Source organism: Emydura macquarii, unplaced genomic scaffold (assembly GCF_026122565.2).
Source record: "Emydura macquarii macquarii isolate MOO-44397 ecotype Brisbane River unplaced genomic scaffold, CSIRO-AGI_Emac_v2 contig_3062, whole genome shotgun sequence".
Taxonomy (NCBI): Eukaryota; Metazoa; Chordata; order Testudines; family Chelidae; genus Emydura; species Emydura macquarii.
In genome coordinates this window covers 336716-354805 of record NW_027133199.1, presented here as the reverse complement: position 1 = coordinate 354805, position 18090 = coordinate 336716, and the positions used below count along the sequence as shown (strand labels likewise).

Sequence of the window (18090 nt, the reverse complement as noted above, 5' to 3'; positions counted from 1 at the left end):
GAGAGAATAAAGTGCAAGTCCCATTGAGGAGCAGGCTTTGTTTTTTTTTTAAATAAACGGAAAAGTTCTGATTAGGCCTTTTCAGAATCTGCTAAATCAATGGGTGGATGAAGATCGAGTAGCTCTGTGAGGGGGTGATATGCAATGATTTCTGACGAATGAACCTGTAAGGAGCTGATGGACAAATGAGAGAAATATCTGCAACTTCTGAGGGTAGTCTCTGATGTGCCCAGATGGCTAAGTAACATTTTCTAGTAGAACTCTTCCTACTATTAGAAAAGATGTTCTGTACAGCTTCAGAACATGATTGTTATAAAGATGATGCCTATCCAAAACCAAAGCTCTGAGATGAAATGCACATGGATATAGGGATGCTTTAACTTGCAGAGTGAGGAGATTGGGAAATATGTGAATAATGATCAGTGCCCAAGACAACATGTGTAGGAAGTTTGGGAACCAAAATCGTATAGGCCAATGAAAAGCAATGAGAAAGACTTGTGCTCTGTCCTGCTGAATTTTGTGCAGGAGTGGTAGTGGAGGGAAGGCACAGTTTAGATGGTCTGACCATGGAAGGAGCAGAGTGTCACTTTGTGAATAGCAACTTAGGGCTCCTCTGGAACAGTATATGTTGCATTTCTTGTTTGTTTAGAAGGCAGAAAGGTTCCTGGTGGAGGTCCCATATACAGCAAAAATATTGTTCACCACAGTCGTGTAGCTTCCACTCATCATTGACAGCAAAGTGTCTGCTGAGAAAGTTCATTACCGCATTATGGTTTCCTGGGAGTTAGATTGCAGACAACGTGATCTGATTGCCGATGCACCAGTTCCACAAACTGACTAATTCTGCACACAGGGAGACGGATCTTGTGCCTGTTTGTTGATGTAAAAGATGGTTGTGATGTTGTCTGACATCATAAGGGCATGGTGACTTTGAATGAATGGGAGAAAGGCTTTGCAAGCCCAACAAACTGCTCTTAGCTCTAGAACACTGATGTACTTCCTGGGCTTCCTGAGCCTTGTACTGTAAGGTTGTCCATGTGGGCTCCCCAACCTAAAAGAGATGCGTTGGTAATGATGGTCTTGTCTGGTGCACAGTCTGGTGACTGGAAAGGAATGCTGACACATACCTGGAAGGGATTTCTCCACCATAACAAGGACAATATAACTTTGGTGCAAAGTCACTATGGTGCTCATGAACTGTCAGTATGGTGAGTACCCAGTTTGGTGCCACATTTGTGGACAACGAAGGTGGAGTCTTACAAATGGCACGACATAAGTGCATGAACTCGAGGCTAGAAGAAGAAAAGATCTTCCTTCCCAATAAGTTGAGATGCATGCCCTCCTTATCAATCGGGGAAGATCAGTGTCACCTAGATCTCTCTGCAGCAGCCTCGATCATTAAAAGTTAGGAGCAGGATGAGAACAGAATTCTGTCCCTTTGGTTGGGACGTAATACCTTTTCTTTGCACTCTTGGGGGGGTAGAGATGCAGATAGCTGGAGTATGCCAAACTGCTCTAGCTGGCTCCAGGATGACTTCATTAATAAGGAGCACTATTCAACTGGAGCCAGAGGACTGAGGGGTGTCCAGGAGTTTGTGCTGAAGTTCCTGAACTACCTCCTCAAGAGGAATGTGCAGTTCTACAAAGGAGTTTCTGGATTGCTTATAGTCATCAGTGGGGATGAAAACACGGGAGTCACTGATCACCTAGCCGGATCTGGTGAGCATTCCTCCTCTTCAGCAGGATCCAGGGCAGCTCCAATTCTCCTTTCAGAGGGAAGAGAAGATGAGACACTCTAGCAGACCATACCAACTCTGTGGGATGGTACTAGTCTTATGGCCCCCAGTATGGCCAATAGGATGGGTCAAATGGGGGGTTGTGGAGGTCCCCACAGCATGGGGTACCAACGATTCCAAAGCAGGTAATGAAGTGGATGTTGGTTCCAAGCAGGTCCAGGTCTTCTCTGTTCAGGAAGATGCGTCTTGGAGGAGGGACTTACAATTCATTGGGCAGTTCAGAATCTCCTGATGAGAAAGCCAATTTCAGTTCCAATGGCAGTACTGATGGTGCTGCGAGAGGGTAATCATAACCCAAAGATGGAATAGGTGACAGACTCCTCTGAAAGACCAGCTCCCCTGGCAGAGTTATAATCTCTCTCAAGAGGGACGGACCAAATGGAGTGGGAGACTCCAGGTCTGGGAGAGTGAAGATATCCTCAAGAGGAGCATAGGTCTCTGCTCTTCCCAGTATGAGATGGGTCTTGTCCACCCGAACCCTTGTAGCCACAGTAGAGACAATCTGAGCCACAGCCATTGAAGACAAAAACAGTACCACAGATAACAGATGTTCTTGGTGCCTGGTCTTCGTCAGTGCGGCAGATTCTGGGATTTGTATTTGGGAAGGTACTGGTGCCGCCGTATTGCAATCTAGTGACGATGGAACCTTAGATTTGTAGGCTCTCTTATCATGCCTCTGAGACTTATGACATATTAAGTTCTCTTGGGCTGAGTTTATAGACTTGCTCAGTTTAGGCAGGGCTGAATCTGACCTCTAAGTGGATTTGGAGGAAGATATACCAATCTCCTGACAAGGGCCCACTGAGGGATGTGTGGGGGCAGCTCCCGAGTTGGAGCTCATGGCAGGAATTACACTCCTTGTGGATTCAGGCTGATGTACTGAAAAAAATAATCTGACCCAAATGGGAGGTACAAACCTGGCAAACAATAATGCTAAGAGACTTGCCAGAAAAAATAGGTCTGGAATTTAATAAGACAGCAAAAAAAATCCTAAAACCCCAGCAATTTAGCATCTGGAATGAACACATTATTAGAAAGACAGTGACATGTCAGGGGAACTTAGAGAAACAGAATAATATTTATTAGAGGCAACAGGAATTGTCTTCTGAGGAAAAATTAAGAGAACTAAGTATCCCTATTACAAGAGATACAAGCCTTATCCAAAACCCACTGAAGTCAATGTAAAGATTCCCATTGACTCCAATAAGATTGGTATCAGACCTTAAGAAACAATTTTTTCTGAAACTCCATAGTGTTTCAGGATCTTCCAGAGGGCTTCTCTGGGGTCACTATCAAATGCTTTTGTAAAATCAGGGACATTAAAGCCAATTTGTGCTTGCACTCGTATACACCTTGGTACCCCACACTGATCTCCAGCACTTACTGATAGCAATATAATCAAGCGGTTTCTAGGTGAAGTCATCATTTGATCTCCATGTCAATTTGTCTCTTTTCTTGCATGAAAACAGTGTATCCCCAATGCAAAGACTGCACAGGCTGCAGAGTTGAACAAAATGCTCTGCCCTGGGATACCATGTGTGCCCCTAATGTGCTCACATCCAATATTATTGCCACCAACCTCTGCATTTAGTTTTTCCATGAGGGTAACAATGTCATATTTACTGATCTTGCCAAGGACATTCTGCAATCCTTCACAGAAACAGCCCAATCTGTTCATTGCTATCATTTGGTGGCGTATAATACAACTTCTGTGACTTTTGTATGGTTCATCACAAAGCGTGCAGTCAATAGTCTTGAGTTACAGGTTTCCATTTTTCAGAGCTTTAACAGATTCCTTGATCAGTAATAAGGCTAAGCCTTCCTGGTGTTTGTCATCTTTTCTTTCAGATTATAAATCCATCGCATCTTCCTATGATAATTTGCCTCATCTGTTCCCCTCATCTTACTCAGTTAAATTATATTTAGGTCAAAGATTTCTATTTCTTGGATAACCATATTAGTCTCCCTGTGCTCCAAAGCATTCTAATAGTACAGCATCCAAGTTTTGTCTTAACTTTAGCTGCAATGTACCCCATTTCAGATGAAGAACTTTCTTGCAACTTTGATTCTCCATTATCATAGTGCTGGCAGGATTTCTTGGTTGGCCAGTACTATCTTGTTGTATGTACAGATGATCATGGTTCTATGTTTCTATTTGCAAATCTGTGACAGACTCTTCTTGTCTCTGGGTGTTTCCGGACACATATAAATAGAATTAATTAGATGAAACTGAAGGGCACTTGTATGTGGCCAGTGGTGCTGGGCTCCTCCCGAAGGAAGCACTTCATAGCTTGCAGACCTCACCAAGCTACTGGAAGCCTCTTCTACTATTAATACAGATTAGTGAATTGACTGAACATTTCTTAGACACATTACTTTTATAAAAATCATACTAATGCTCCACCTCATTAAACAACTAGAACTGGGTACACACTGTATGTCTCATTATTGTTAGTGTAGATGAGAGAAGATGTAATATAATGTTCTGAAATACATAGAGTGGTAGACTACATGAGAAAAGAGAGATAATATTTCTCTATACCTCTCTAGCATAGCGGTTCTCAACACATCCCACAAATTTTTGCATGTACAAATTCAAAAGATTGGGATTCAGATAACAGCACTAATATTACTTGCATACCAGTTAGTCTTCACAACCAAAAAGTAGTTAAACAAAAGCCATTAATTGAAAAAACAGAAGGTAAACTATTTATAATCTTTAAAGACTGTAAAATGGAACAATTGTATCAAAAGGTAAAGAGCCATTGATGCCTACTTGGGGAAGGTAATTGCTCGAAGGGTGTCGCAGTTCTGAAAAACTATCATAAATTCTGATGCTTATCTAAATCAAATCTTTGATACGTGTCCATCATCAATATCTTAAATAATCTCACTATAACAATTACTTTAAGAAAAGAAAAATCACACAATCGCCCTTCCTATAAAGGGAAAGTTACAGCTGCAGAAGTCTCTAAACAAGCAAGTTCACTGCTGAGAAACACCACTTTCTCTCCGCCCTGCTGTCAAAATACAAAATCAAAAGCTCATTTTAATTTTTCTTCATTAAATTGTGTTCAGGCACTAAGGCTTAAATCCTTAAGTGTGATTTTCTAGATTTGTCAACTTAAACCTTTTCAAAATAATTTTTTTTTGTGGCAACTTAATTTTGTGTATGCTTCTCATAGCAACAATGTTCCATGGAATCTTTATGTATGAATTTAGAAATCTAATCAGATTAATAGTCTACTCTATGCAAACGTATAGATTGTGTACCCCCTTAATTTTCTTTCCTCCAGGTGGCAGAGTTATATTTAACTTGAAGTAAAATCCCTCCTTGAACATAAATTGAACAAGCATCACTAATATATTTCAGGTTTAAAAACCAGTCTATTACATTCTAGAGAAGGATTAAATGTAAAAAGTAAGACTAAAGAATAGAGTATTCAATTCTAGGATTATAATGATTAAAGTTGTTTAAAACAATACCTTCAACAGATCAAAAATAGCAACTTTTCATTTAAGCTATCTTCCATTTAAAAGGCTTCATATGATATCGCATCATGCCAAATTTTACAAAGTCCTCCCTGCCCCCTTAAAAAAAATTGTTTTTTTGGTATTCTACCATTTAATTCTCTACTTTATTAAATATTTTTTATTGAAAGTTTAACTGTCTGTTCTGCTAAATAGTGATAAAAATTCACCACATTTTTCATGCATTATTTATCCCAAATGATTCTTTTTCCTTCAAAACATGATTTGGATAGAATGTCTGAATCATTTTTAAGACTATATGTAGCATCTCAAATGTAATAAATACTAATAATGATACTTCTATGCAATTTAATTTTACAAGTATAATTCCTAAATGTTATTTTTTATTATTAGTATTTCACCTGATTTCCTTTTATACTGATGTTCCCAATTTTATATACCAAGCTATACTTTCAATGGTTGTAGGACTGCTCTTATGACTCTGTGGTAGGAACCATCAGAGCAGCACAAGGAAGCAGACTAGTAGAGTCCATGCAGCTCTATTTGTCAGAGAAAAAATTTACTGTTCCACCTTGCCTTTCCCCCATAAGGTGATATCTTGGGAGACGTACATTTAGAAAGAAAAGCAACTGCTTGCAAAGTTAGGGAGAAGGGGCCTTTTGAGAACAAGCAGTCACAAAAAAAGAAAACCTATTCTCAATTAGTACTAGGAGGGAGGCAACCCCCTCAATTCACTGTTTCATTCCTGCCACTATATTTCAGAACTGGTGTAATCACTTTACTGAGCTCAATACATGGGAGACATTCAAATCAAAATATTTCTAGGAATGTCTTTAACAAATACCATACTTTGACCTATGTAATAACTAAACACCATAATCTTTTTTCTTATAGTCATATATTCATCAACTTTTCCAGGATGTATGATCATGAATTGCAGAGTGAATAGGTATTTTATACCAATCTTCATTAAGCCAGAATGTAGAAACTGACAAAAACCTCCATAGACACTAAACCTAAACTGACAAGTTCTATTGTTGCCTAAAATTTATTTCCTATTATTTTCTCTGTTGCCTGCTACTCTTCATTTGAGGCTGTCATTGTTAGATTTGGAATCGAAAGTTCAGAAAAGTAGATTGGCAATTAAGTCATTAGAAAGAATTTATGTATTATAGCACCATACTGAAAGGTTTAATAAGAAAAACCTGTTGTGTCTTTAAAATATTCTGCAGTAATTTAAATTTAAATCTGCTAGTCTATCATTTTCAACCACACTTTATGCCAACATCTAAACCAATACAAGTAACAATTGAAGAATTGTTCTGAAGTTGGTTTGTGTGATCACCACCCCACAACACACTATTTTATTAAACACAAAACATTTACTTCCATTTATTTTTCTTGAACATTTTTTTTTCTGATTAGATTAAAAAACCGTAATAAATACCATACCATCAAGACTGCATAGTTACTGAGGGAGTAGCACTGAATGGTAGTAATGTTTTCATCTGAAGCGATAATGTGACATCCATCACACTTCCATCCTCCCTGTCCATTGAGCAGATCAAAGTCCCACTGTGCTGCAACAGCATCTGCTCCATGTGCAATACGTCGCAGTGTCACATTAATAGCAATGTGGTGACTGGCTAGGCTTAAACCATCTGTTTGAAAAAAAGTGTGGAACTGATTTTATACAAAATATCTAAACATTTAATTTTCAGCACACCCAACACATATTAATGGTGGATAACATATGATTCTTAGAGGAGTGCTAACAAACAACATGAGAATATAATCTCAAGGATCAGGCTTCTAAAAGTTTGATATTTTTCAAAGGTCATACATATGTAATAATAGCCAAAAACAAACCTATTTTGGTGAGAATAACTGGTGTTACTACTGTACGTCGTTTCCCATCATCTGCCAGATGTGTTGAATTTCCTGTTGCTGGGAAAAGTTTTCCATTGCGAAATGCAATAAGCTGAAGCTTATAGACAGATTCATTTACTGGCTTGATCTCTCTTTTCTGCTTTTGTGTAAAAAGGGAGGGTGGCAGTTGGATAGAAGCCTCTACAATAGTGTTCTATAAATAAACAGATTTTAAGAAGTATTAATCTGTGAACGAAAAGGAATTTTTTGGTCTTATTTAGCAGCTCCTCCAATTCATCAGTGTTGGGCTTCCTTCCTCTCAACAGTGTAAACAAAATTTATACAGAGCTCAGGACTGTAAATTGTAATTTATTTTTTTTTGGACAGAAAAGTGCTTCCAATAATCCACCAAAACATGCTTTAACTAAAATGCTTCACACCCTTCCCAATCTGGAATTATTTGTTAACGATTTTTAAGATGGTGGAAGATTTTTGTCCATAGTTACCTTACTGATAGCCAATAAAACTCAAATTGTTAATAACCAGTTCCTATAGTTTTGGGAGATCTCTTGAAAGCTTGAAATGACAGGCAAGGCCAAACACCAGACATGCACACAGACAGATGTAAAGGTAAATGCTGTAATTTTTTCACTTGGTATGGTATTAGCAGTGCTCGAATTACAGGGGAGGCTTAACGGGGCCAGGCTCCCTCATTACTTTTAGGGGCTACCCCATTTCTGACTTATTCAAAGGCACCAGGGGGGCATGTTTTGGCCCCTTACATCTCCCCTGCATGGCCAGCCGCAGGGCCGAGAGCTCAGGGAGATCAGCAGCAACAGGTGCCAAAAACGTACGGTGGGGAGGCACAGTGAGGAAAGGGTCTGCAGAGAGTGTGGAGGCTACTAGAGCGATCAGGAGCCCTGGCACCATCACTGCAGGGGTAGGGGGTCCATTGAGCATGCTTGGCACTTCATTGGAGGATCCCAGGCTCCAAAGCCTGCTTTGGAGAAGCCCCTTCATCCCATCAGGAAGAGAGAGGCGTTGTCCAGTGCCCTGGCCAGATGCTCAGCAGAGATTGGCTCATGCCTGTCACATTCAGTCCCAGCCACTTCTCCACCAGAGATGGGCTAGAGGCTCAAGGACTGGGGGATGTACAAAGGTGGAATGAGGACAGACAATGGTAGCGTCACCACAGGGGACCTGGGGAATGAGGGGAGCAAAGATCCAGCCTTACCCCTTCCAGGAGCTCTGCACTAGGGAAAGGGCTCTGTGCAGTGGGGGGAGTCAGAGTGGAAGTAGGGCAAGATGGTTGGCAGGTGCAGGACTAGGGGAGGCAGGAATAGAGCAGGGAATCTGGGGATGTTTGGTGAATGCAGATGATTGGGGGGAGGCAGGGGCAAACGGCAGACATTGGTGTACATGGTAGCGGGGGTAGAAGAAGTGCTGTGATGGGTGCAACATGGGACGTTTGAGTGGGGGAGAAGGCAGGGACAGAAGATGGTGGGGTAACAGGTAAGAAAAATTGGGGAATTAAGGGCAGGGCAGGAGGGGAGAATTAGGGACAATGCCAGGAGGCAGGGTTTAACAGGTAAAAGAGGAGGGAGCAATTGGGATAGGGGAAGAGGCAGGGTAGAAGGTGGTGGTGGGAGGTGAGAATGGAGGGAAGAAGGCTCAACTTGGCAGAGCAGAGGATACCCTGGACATCGCTCTGTATTGCCTCCAAAACTGCTTTGTATTCATTAAAGGGCCCCCCTACTTTTTCCCCATAATTCAAGCACCGGGCAAAATTATCTACAATTTTGTATACAAGTTATGGGTACAGTACATATCCGCAGTGAAGATCCAATATGTTAAGCAATAATGGCAAATTGATACGCTACACTGGCATTTAATCACAAATTTATTTTCAATGGAGTCAGATTTAAGTACTTCCCCCAGTATGCAAACAAACAAAATTGTCAGACTTGGTTTCTAGTTTTCATTCCTTCACACTGTCACTATTTATGTATATGTCTCCAATCAGCATGATATGAGACACACCTGTTTAGATTGTGTCAAAGTAAAAAAAAAAAAAATTGAATTAAATCAATGTATCTTAAAAGTTAACTTATTTTAACTCGAAAAGTAAGTGTAACGTGTAGATATCACACCAAAACAAATATACTGAGCATTAAGAAGAGGTTGGGGGTAATTCAATTTCTGTGTTGCAGAAATACTGGGTGTGTCTAAGAATATGTTTGTTTTTTTTTAAATTTAGACACCGGTTCATTAAGAATTGTTTTTAGTAATTAAGCTAACATAACATAAAAGCAACATAAAACCAACTTCATTATTTCTCTCACAGCTTTTCTAATATTGTTCTTAAATAATTTTCCTGTATTACAATGAAGGAAGAATATTTTAACATCAGAAACCTAATTTAAGCCCCCTTCCCAACCAGTTAATCTCTAAGTGATTCTTGTAAGTCAATATAGGTACAAGTGTCAGACCTTTAGTGCCAAGCTTGACAGTGTATTTGAAACATTGCACTTAAAGCTTAGTTGCTTATCTAGGTTTCCATCTGGATCTCTTCTCCCATAGTCAGAAAGCCCTGTACGGTCTGATGTAGCCACTTTCTGAAATACAGTGCATGTCATCCCAGTGAAGCCAGTTGCCTTTATTACATAAGCCTCCAGAGCAATGTTTGGAGAGTACTGTGACAAGAAAAATCATACAGACATTAAATAACTTTATACCACATAAAACAAAATCTTCAAAGGATTCTGCACACTAATTTTATACAAAGACCAGAAAAGCATTCTGTATAACTGTATAATTTGGTATAATTTAGTCAGAATAATTTTTTTTTTCCCTTTTAGGAATCTCAAACATTCTAGACCAAAAAGCACAAATCAGACAATGTCAAAATCTATGAAGTATAAAAAAAATTCACTTTTCAAAATAAACCAGAAATGTTTGCTTTAAATTAATAGAACTTAATACTTACTGTTGAGTAAACTTGAGCCCCATTTGCTAGTCGATACATAGCAATTCTCTGCAAACACTGTACAATTCTAGTGCAAGCTTTGGCTTCTCTCTGTGACATCCACAGGACACGTTCATCAGCTAGCATAATGTTACTTGCAATGTCCACCATCACATCACCGAGCTGGTAAGGGAAAGAAATAAGAAAACATTATGTCATTCATGATGGGTCATTCATCTTTTGGCACATCAATAAGGAGAATAAGATCCTTTTCAAGCCAGGGTTATCATACACTCAATACTACCGTAAGCATCTTAAAAAAAATCATTTGTTCCCAAATTAACCATTATTTGTCAGGTGTGAGTTACTGGAGTGGCTTTTAAGAGTCAGAAACTTACCTCACTGTAGTAGTATTGTTAAGACAATATATTTTGTTTATCCATTCTATCAGCTAAATTTAATACTACACCTCCAAAAGCAAAAGTGCATGAGACATTTAAGAGGGCCACTTCAATTTTAATCTATTCAATAATTAAAAGTAGTTTTTGGTACTACTCCTGTTTCACAGCCCCTGTCAATTCTGGTAGTTTATAGAATTTTTATTTTTTTCCTCTTTTGTTCGTAGACTCACAACCTCCCCTCCATCCACCCAGAAATTTACTAATTTAGACCCCAAACCTGCAAAATTATATGCACATACTTAACTTTGAGCACTACAAACAGCTCTGTAAAGTTAAGGACATCTGTAAGATTTTACAGGATCAGTGCCTCATACAGAGAAAACACCACCACAAACTATACACTAAGTGCTGTCAGATGAACAAAACAAAAAAACTGAGAAGAGAACTCCCCTCCCTTCCACCCTGACCTCTTTCAATTACTGTAATCTGGGATGTTACTTTTAACAATAGCAGGTAAGAAGACAGCAGTGTGATTTTTAAGCTTTTAAAACAAGGAAGTCCATATCCGGAATCGAAGATTTGCCACATCTTTTCCACTGTTCTATTAGGGACTGATGCTGCAGGTGCTGAGCACCCTCAACTGCCAGTGAAGTCAATAGAGAGAGGGGTGTGGCACACAATACTTTGCAGGATCAGGCCCTTATTTAATAAATATTTCTGAAATCAATTAAAACTAAGCCAAATGAATAAAATACTTATTATATTGTAAAAGTTATACCATTTCTTATGTCTGTTGTTTAAACTGATAATTTATTGTAAAAATTAAGAAGAAATTCCTAAAATTATAGGAATCAAACTTCATGAATTCTTTCTCTGTATAAATCATTATTATAAAGTCACACTTGGCCACTCTTTCATCAATGTCATCAAGAATTTTCTTAAAATGTTGCTAAGACCTCATGACATCTTACAGTATTTTTCATTTCCTGATGTGGAATATAGTCTGACCTACCCTGCCACCCCCCATGTTCTTATAGTGGACAACTGACACTTAGGAAGCTATTAAGATTACAATTCATGTATACTAAAACCACATAAAAACGTATTTCTTATTATTTACCAGTTTTAAATTTTAATTAATTCCAGGAAAGCAATGTATAGTAAGATCTGATTAATTTAAAACTTTATTTTTTATTTAAACTAAAGGAAGATTATTAAATGTATTGGGCATTATGCTATACAATGGGCTAATAATTGCCTCTTTCCAACATACCAACAAATCAAGCAAGGATTAAACAGGTTTCACTAAATATGTTGTTAAAAAAACAAAAAGAACAATACATCATCTAAAAGAAGAACTTCAGCTACTATAAAAAACACTACTTATGAATTTAATGCTGACAGTTTTATCTCTTTTATTGCCTTCAAGTAGTAGCAAAGTGACACCAGACTGACAATAAATCATTGCTGAGAAAACAACACCCTTATAATATAATAAATCATGCAACAATCCGTATTTTAGGTTAGGTACTAAAAACAACCATTTAATTACTTTTTAAATTATTTCACAAACATATAGAAAAATTAAAATTTAGGACAAATTAACTGAGCTATATATTTAAAAGGGAACTGCAATGTGAAAATCCTCCAAAGAGTTTTACTGTGAATTTTTAGACTGCATTATTTATTTGATGGGTTTTTTTGTTTGTTTTTCCCCCCAAGTTCCACACTGTTGCACTATGATGACCAACTTTCCAAAGCACTGAATTGTAAAATCAAAATCACTGTTCAACTGTGAAACAGAGAGTTTCTACCCATTGGTGTATATTCACCCCCCCACACCCGAATTCTCCCCCTCAACGAGTATTCTCTAAGATTTTATTTTAATGTCTTATATCCCATAAGATACAAGATGACTGAAAAACCTTAGAGATACAGCTCAATATTGAATAAAGCCAGGCTATCGTGGGAAAAAAGATAAGTCTTGTTTTATTCATTACTGAGAGGATCTCTGAGGTTTTCATTATTCATCTTTTTATATAAAAAAACATTGTTATGAAAACCTGGGCGACCCACTCAATATTAAATAAAACCAGACTTACTGTACCTATCTCCCAGTGCTGACTAGAGAAATTATAAGTCCAGTGAATGCTGGAGGATCTCAGCATGAGTACAAAATCTGTGACCATGGGTCAGCAACTTCTGGAACCTACTAAACAAAGAAAAAATGGAATAGAATCTGAAATTTGAGCTCCTCAATCTAAGGTTTAGAATATTTTATTATTTTTAATAAGGGAAATATTTCATCTGCTTATCTTGAAAATGGTATCAAATGTTACAGGTACCTCTTTATACTTTTCAGCAAATCTTCCAAATTTTTCTATCATTTCAGCCACAAAAATAACATCCATCTTGTCAGAGAAATTTGCTGCTTCGACAGTGTAAGCCAAAAGCTGTCTTGCTGTTGCAACTGCATTAGTAAGGTTGAGTGGCATCTATATAAAGAACAAATACAAGCACTGAAAAATTAAATTTTAAATCTAAATACAATATAGAAGGGGAAAAAAACTTACAGCAAATGTCTAAGTGGTTCAAATTTGAGACTATTGCAAAACAATACCAAACCCCTAATTTTTTTAATAAAGTACAATTAATAAATTCACTTCTTTTGCACATTTGCTGTGAATAAACGTAGAAAAAATTGCTTTCCAAAATTCCAAGAGCATGAAAGATATGTTTCATAGCTAGAAAAGTTAAGAGAAAGCTACATGCACTACAGCCACATATCTATTGACATATATAAAATCATAGAAAATGTACTTGACTTTAATGAGAGGCTCTCCCTAAAATATAAGAAAAGTTTAAGGTCCCACTCCTGCAACAAGAACCAGGCAGACAGACTCCTGCATCCTCCCAGAGTCCTATGGACTTCCTGTGGCACTGCACAGGCACAGGGTCTCACCTGCATGGTTCTCTTTGCAGCATCGGTGCCTGCGCCAGTAGATTTGGAAGCAGTTCAAAAGAAAAGCAAAGAAATGCATAGTTTTAGAAAACAATGAGAGATATCCCTTAGTGTACATAAGTTCAATAGCCATATTGCATCATTAACAAAAATCAAGTTTCAGAGTTCAAATACTGTATATAATCCATCCGGATTTTTCTTTTTTCAAAACCAATGAATTTGTTTTTACATTAAAAGGTCACATTCATGATATGCAAGTCACAGTACAATGTATACCCATCTGTCTGGATTAATCAGTATTTCCATAATTTTTCTTAAGTAATGACAGAATTCCCTTTAACACAAAACTAATTGTAGCAGTCACAACTGGATGTTCCATTTTATTCTGTGAATGTTTCCTTCCATTTCAGAGCCAGACCAATATTTGATTTAAACTACAAGACATTAAAAAGGTGGTAATATATTGAGTCTCTGAATAAAGACAAAACAGTCCAGCAAAAGAAATCTTCAGGCCTGGATTTACCGGTGTGCAGTTGGTGCACTTGCACAGAACCCCGATGTCAGGGGAGGCCCTAAACCAATAGATTTCTGTGAGTGGCTTTGTGAAAGGTCAAACCTGAGTCCCTGCAGTGCCACTCAGGTTTGGCTTGGTTGCCCCTCTGTCACGATGGGAGGGAGGAGGGGAGGAGGACTGATGACAGGGCCAAATCTGAATGAGTGATTTTTGCCATCTGGCACTTTGGGTGGCTGAAATCAGGAGGAGCTGCCCTCCCCCATCGGGTGGGAGTGGAGCTCTGAGCCGAAGGAAGGGCCTAGAGTGGTGGATAAAGGGTGAATGTGGGACAGCTGCAGGATGAGGAGTTAGGGGTGAGTGGAGGATGTTGGGGGGGGCAATGGGGGCTTGGTGAGTGGGATGTATGTCAGGGCTGCTGGGATGTGTGTGGGGATCTCAGTGTAAGGGGGAGCTGGGATATATGTGTGATGAGAGGCATTTGTTTATGTATAGTGAACGTCTGGAGAGAGGATGCTTTGCTAAGTGGCCTCTGTTCATGCTGTGCAGGGCTGGCAGCAGTTGCAGCAGAGCTAGACTGTGGCCCCCTACTCACAGACATGTGCCACCCATTTAATTTAATTGCTGTCCTTGGAACTTCTAGTCAATTCCTTCTTGACCTATGTCAGCAAAAAAAACCTCTACAAGTCTAGGTCCATTAATTTATTATTTGTTTCTATAATGGTAGCTCTCTAAAGGCCCCTCTACCAGAACTGATGCCCTAGTATTCTAGGCATTGGATAAACACAGTCTGACAAGTCCAAACCCTTACAACTTACAATTTAAACAGACAACACAAAGAGTGGGAGAAAGGTGTATTGTCATCCCATGTTACAGAAGAAGGCACAGAACTATTTAATGATTTTTTCCAAAGTCATACACAGTTCCAGATGGCGTTTTGGTGCTAGTTTTCTCATACCATGTTGTATTGGCAAGACCTTTGAACTACAGTTACTGATTCTACACATGTATCACATAGGAATATTTGTAGAAGATAATAGTTAAGTCTCTCTCTTTGCTATTTGATTGTAATGGCTAACAGAAATTTATTCTGAATTTTCAGGGAAGTGTTTCATTTATAAACACCCTTAAAAGAGAGCCATGACTGACTGCAATTCCCTGGTAAAAATTTAGTAATTTATTTGGATGAGGTTTCAATTATGCCTGGGAGAAAATATTGAGATTTCCTTTTTCTCTCAACTGAATGAGAGATTCTGGGTTTGAAAAACATGCAAAAAAATAGCACCTGAAATTTGGAACCTAGTAGGTTTATTAACTTGTGAAAAGCAAATACACGTTTAGACTTGAGAAGATCCAGTGCCATGTGTGTGCAAATTCTTTTATTCAGCATTAATTTGCAAGTTGCATCAAAAATTAAAATTTCCTTTAACATTTTTAGGAAAACTTTTTCTTCTTTTCTTTTTCACTTTTTGTTCATGCTCTGTAAGGGAATATATCTGGGACAGAGAATAAGCGGGATTCAATAAAACAATATTTGACACTGACCACATTCTGGAGCATTTTCATATGAATTAAAATTTAATTTCCAGTGGAAGGACTACAGAAACCTTTAAGTCTATACTTACCGTATGTCAGGGTTCCAGTTTCTCCATCTGCAAATGTTCATAATTCACCAGGCCTTTTCTATGCAGTGAATTTAATATATATAGACTACAGGTTGCAAATTCCTGGCTGCTGCTGCTACTTGATGCATTGTTCAAATCCAGAGCCACTCGTTTTGGGTGAATGCTTGTCATTTAACTAACGTGACTGACACTTTACAAACATTTATGGTTCTAATGCATTAGTTAAGTCAAAGTAATTGTCAGATCAAGTCAAGGACCATAGAACAAAACACTACAATCTAGAAAGGGCCTGAAAGTGTCTCAAAACCCAAAACTTTAGAGTAAAAAAAGTATGGTATATTTTTATTATGAATAATGTCTACATTTTAAAGTGCATTTGCAAATAAATATTAATGACTAATAGAGTCAATGAATTGTCTACAATGAAGTGATGTTCCAAGAGCCTGTGTGATTAAATTGGAGACAAGAGCAGCTCAAAATTCAGTAAATCTGTCCCAGAGCTATACTAGATTGGACAACTAGAGTAACCTCTTACATTTTGGTGAGGGTGTTTGAGGTTGTCAGAATTCCCCAACTCACCAAAAATCTGATGGCCTATGAAAGGAAACGAAACCAAATTCTTGTGTAATCCCACAAGTTCCAGTGTTAGCTCTGACCAGTAATATCCTAATAAACAGACATGATCAGATAACAAATAGTGTATACATTGATCTATCAGTGAACACTAGATACTTTGTAACCATTGGCAGTAAGGAAGCAGATTTGTGTAAATCTTATTTCCATGGAAAAGCTTCATTGAATTTATTTTAAAACAGTTTCACAAAAGATAGAGAAGTGCAAATTACCTGATTAAACATATACAGGACTCGAGTAACATCATTTGCATATTGGCACCGAGAATAGTCCTCGTCTGCCCAGAATCCTCCTCTGTCACATCTGCGCCAAGCTCGTCTCTCATCCTGAGAGTTGCCAGGATATATCCCACTGCCAGCAGAATAACGAGTACACAGTAGGTATGCAGTAATGCCTGCCAATGTTCTAGGCCACCTAGAGAGTCGAAGGCAAAAGATTAAACAAATTTACATGACAGGTCTAAAAAAATTGAGTAAATAAAAGAAATAAACACTACGGCACCAAATAAAAGTCATTTCAGAACTAAATATCTGCAAACTATTTGAAAGGCCACCTTGGCTAGCCTTAAATATTTTCAGGCAATAAGTATCTGAATTTATTAACAAAAATGAGTTCTAATGTCAGTATTCTATTGTTTCTATTCTTTCATTAGTCTGTACACTAGGGAGAAAGAAGTTATATAAAAACTCACTAGAAAAGACTGTAGACAGTTTTGCTCCAAATGGGAATTTGTTCAATTTTTGTGGCAAGATTTCCAGATTAAGTGTTTTATAATTGGATGTTACATAGACTATGAGATGCTTTGCAGCTTTTCTACTTGTTTCCTCCCTAATTTTCTACTCAGCAGCTAACGTGTCAGTGTAACTTTCAGATTTACTCCATCTTCCTGCTGATTCCCAGCTACAGATATAAACAGGAGACAGTTCAAAGTAAGCAGAAAGCAACTGGAGCAGCATCATATATCTACAACACAATTTTGATATTCTCTAATCACACCAATTTCTACTGCCACAGTGAACAGAAATTATTTTTAATGTGACAACAACTTCTCATCTATGCTGACAAGGAAAAGGAAGAAAAAATGTTTCCTTGGAAGGAAACAGATGTTCCACACCCACATGTGGTGTATGACCATGCACCTCCCAAACAAAATTCTATCTTTTTAAAAAACTTAAAACAAATCAGATAATCCAGAAAAAATAAAATGGAAAAACATTTTATTGCACTGCTTACTCATTGTGTAAAAACGTAGTCCAAATGATATATTAAAAATACACAGAATTAAGCAGTCAGGGTAATTAACATATTTTCATCAATACTAACAATGGAAGATTTTAAAACCATGAAAAATATCTGGCATATCAAATACTTCAAGGCCATCAACCCAAAACAAACTTAATTAAAACATGGTCTCCTTCTTGAGAGCACCAAGAGAAACTTCAGCTGCTCTCCTCCGCTTTTCTACCTAGTAAGCAAATAGGATTAAAGTAAGCTTTCCTTGAACAGAATTAGGAATTAGCAGACTGATAAATAGGCAATGTTTTGGTTTTCAAACAGTTTGAAACCCAGCCATTTTCCCCTAAAGCAGGCAAAAGAGTAATATTTATAGACCTGAATTTACAGTTCTGTAAATGACGACATATTTAATTACAAATACATCTGGTTTAAGATCAACACAAAATGTCTAAATTCAAAATGCACATTTCTGTGACTGAAGGTTCCACACTAGAGGAGGTTCCACAAAAAGAAAAGGAGATGGAATTTCAGTATCATTACTGTGACATTTTGTGCCACAGCAACCAAACAAAACAGGTATGAACCATGGAGGTTTGGCTG

At 38.0% G+C, this 18090-nt stretch overlaps 1 protein-coding gene across 1 annotated transcript in view; it reads right to left on the bottom strand.

The window, feature by feature from the left end:
* ADGRA3 (adhesion G protein-coupled receptor A3) overlaps positions 1-18090 on the bottom strand; it is a 105923-nt gene that overhangs the window by 21537 nt on the left and 66296 nt on the right. Inside the window, exons 9-14 of the mRNA XM_067530338.1 lie at positions 16467-16668; positions 12869-13018; positions 10144-10305; positions 9647-9850; positions 7158-7371; positions 6741-6949 (exon numbers count right to left, since the gene is read on the bottom strand). Of these exons, the coding sequence (XP_067386439.1) occupies positions 6741-6949; positions 7158-7371; positions 9647-9850; positions 10144-10305; positions 12869-13018; positions 16467-16668 (1141 nt within the window). The remainder of the gene's footprint in view (positions 1-6740; positions 6950-7157; positions 7372-9646; positions 9851-10143; positions 10306-12868; positions 13019-16466; positions 16669-18090) is intronic.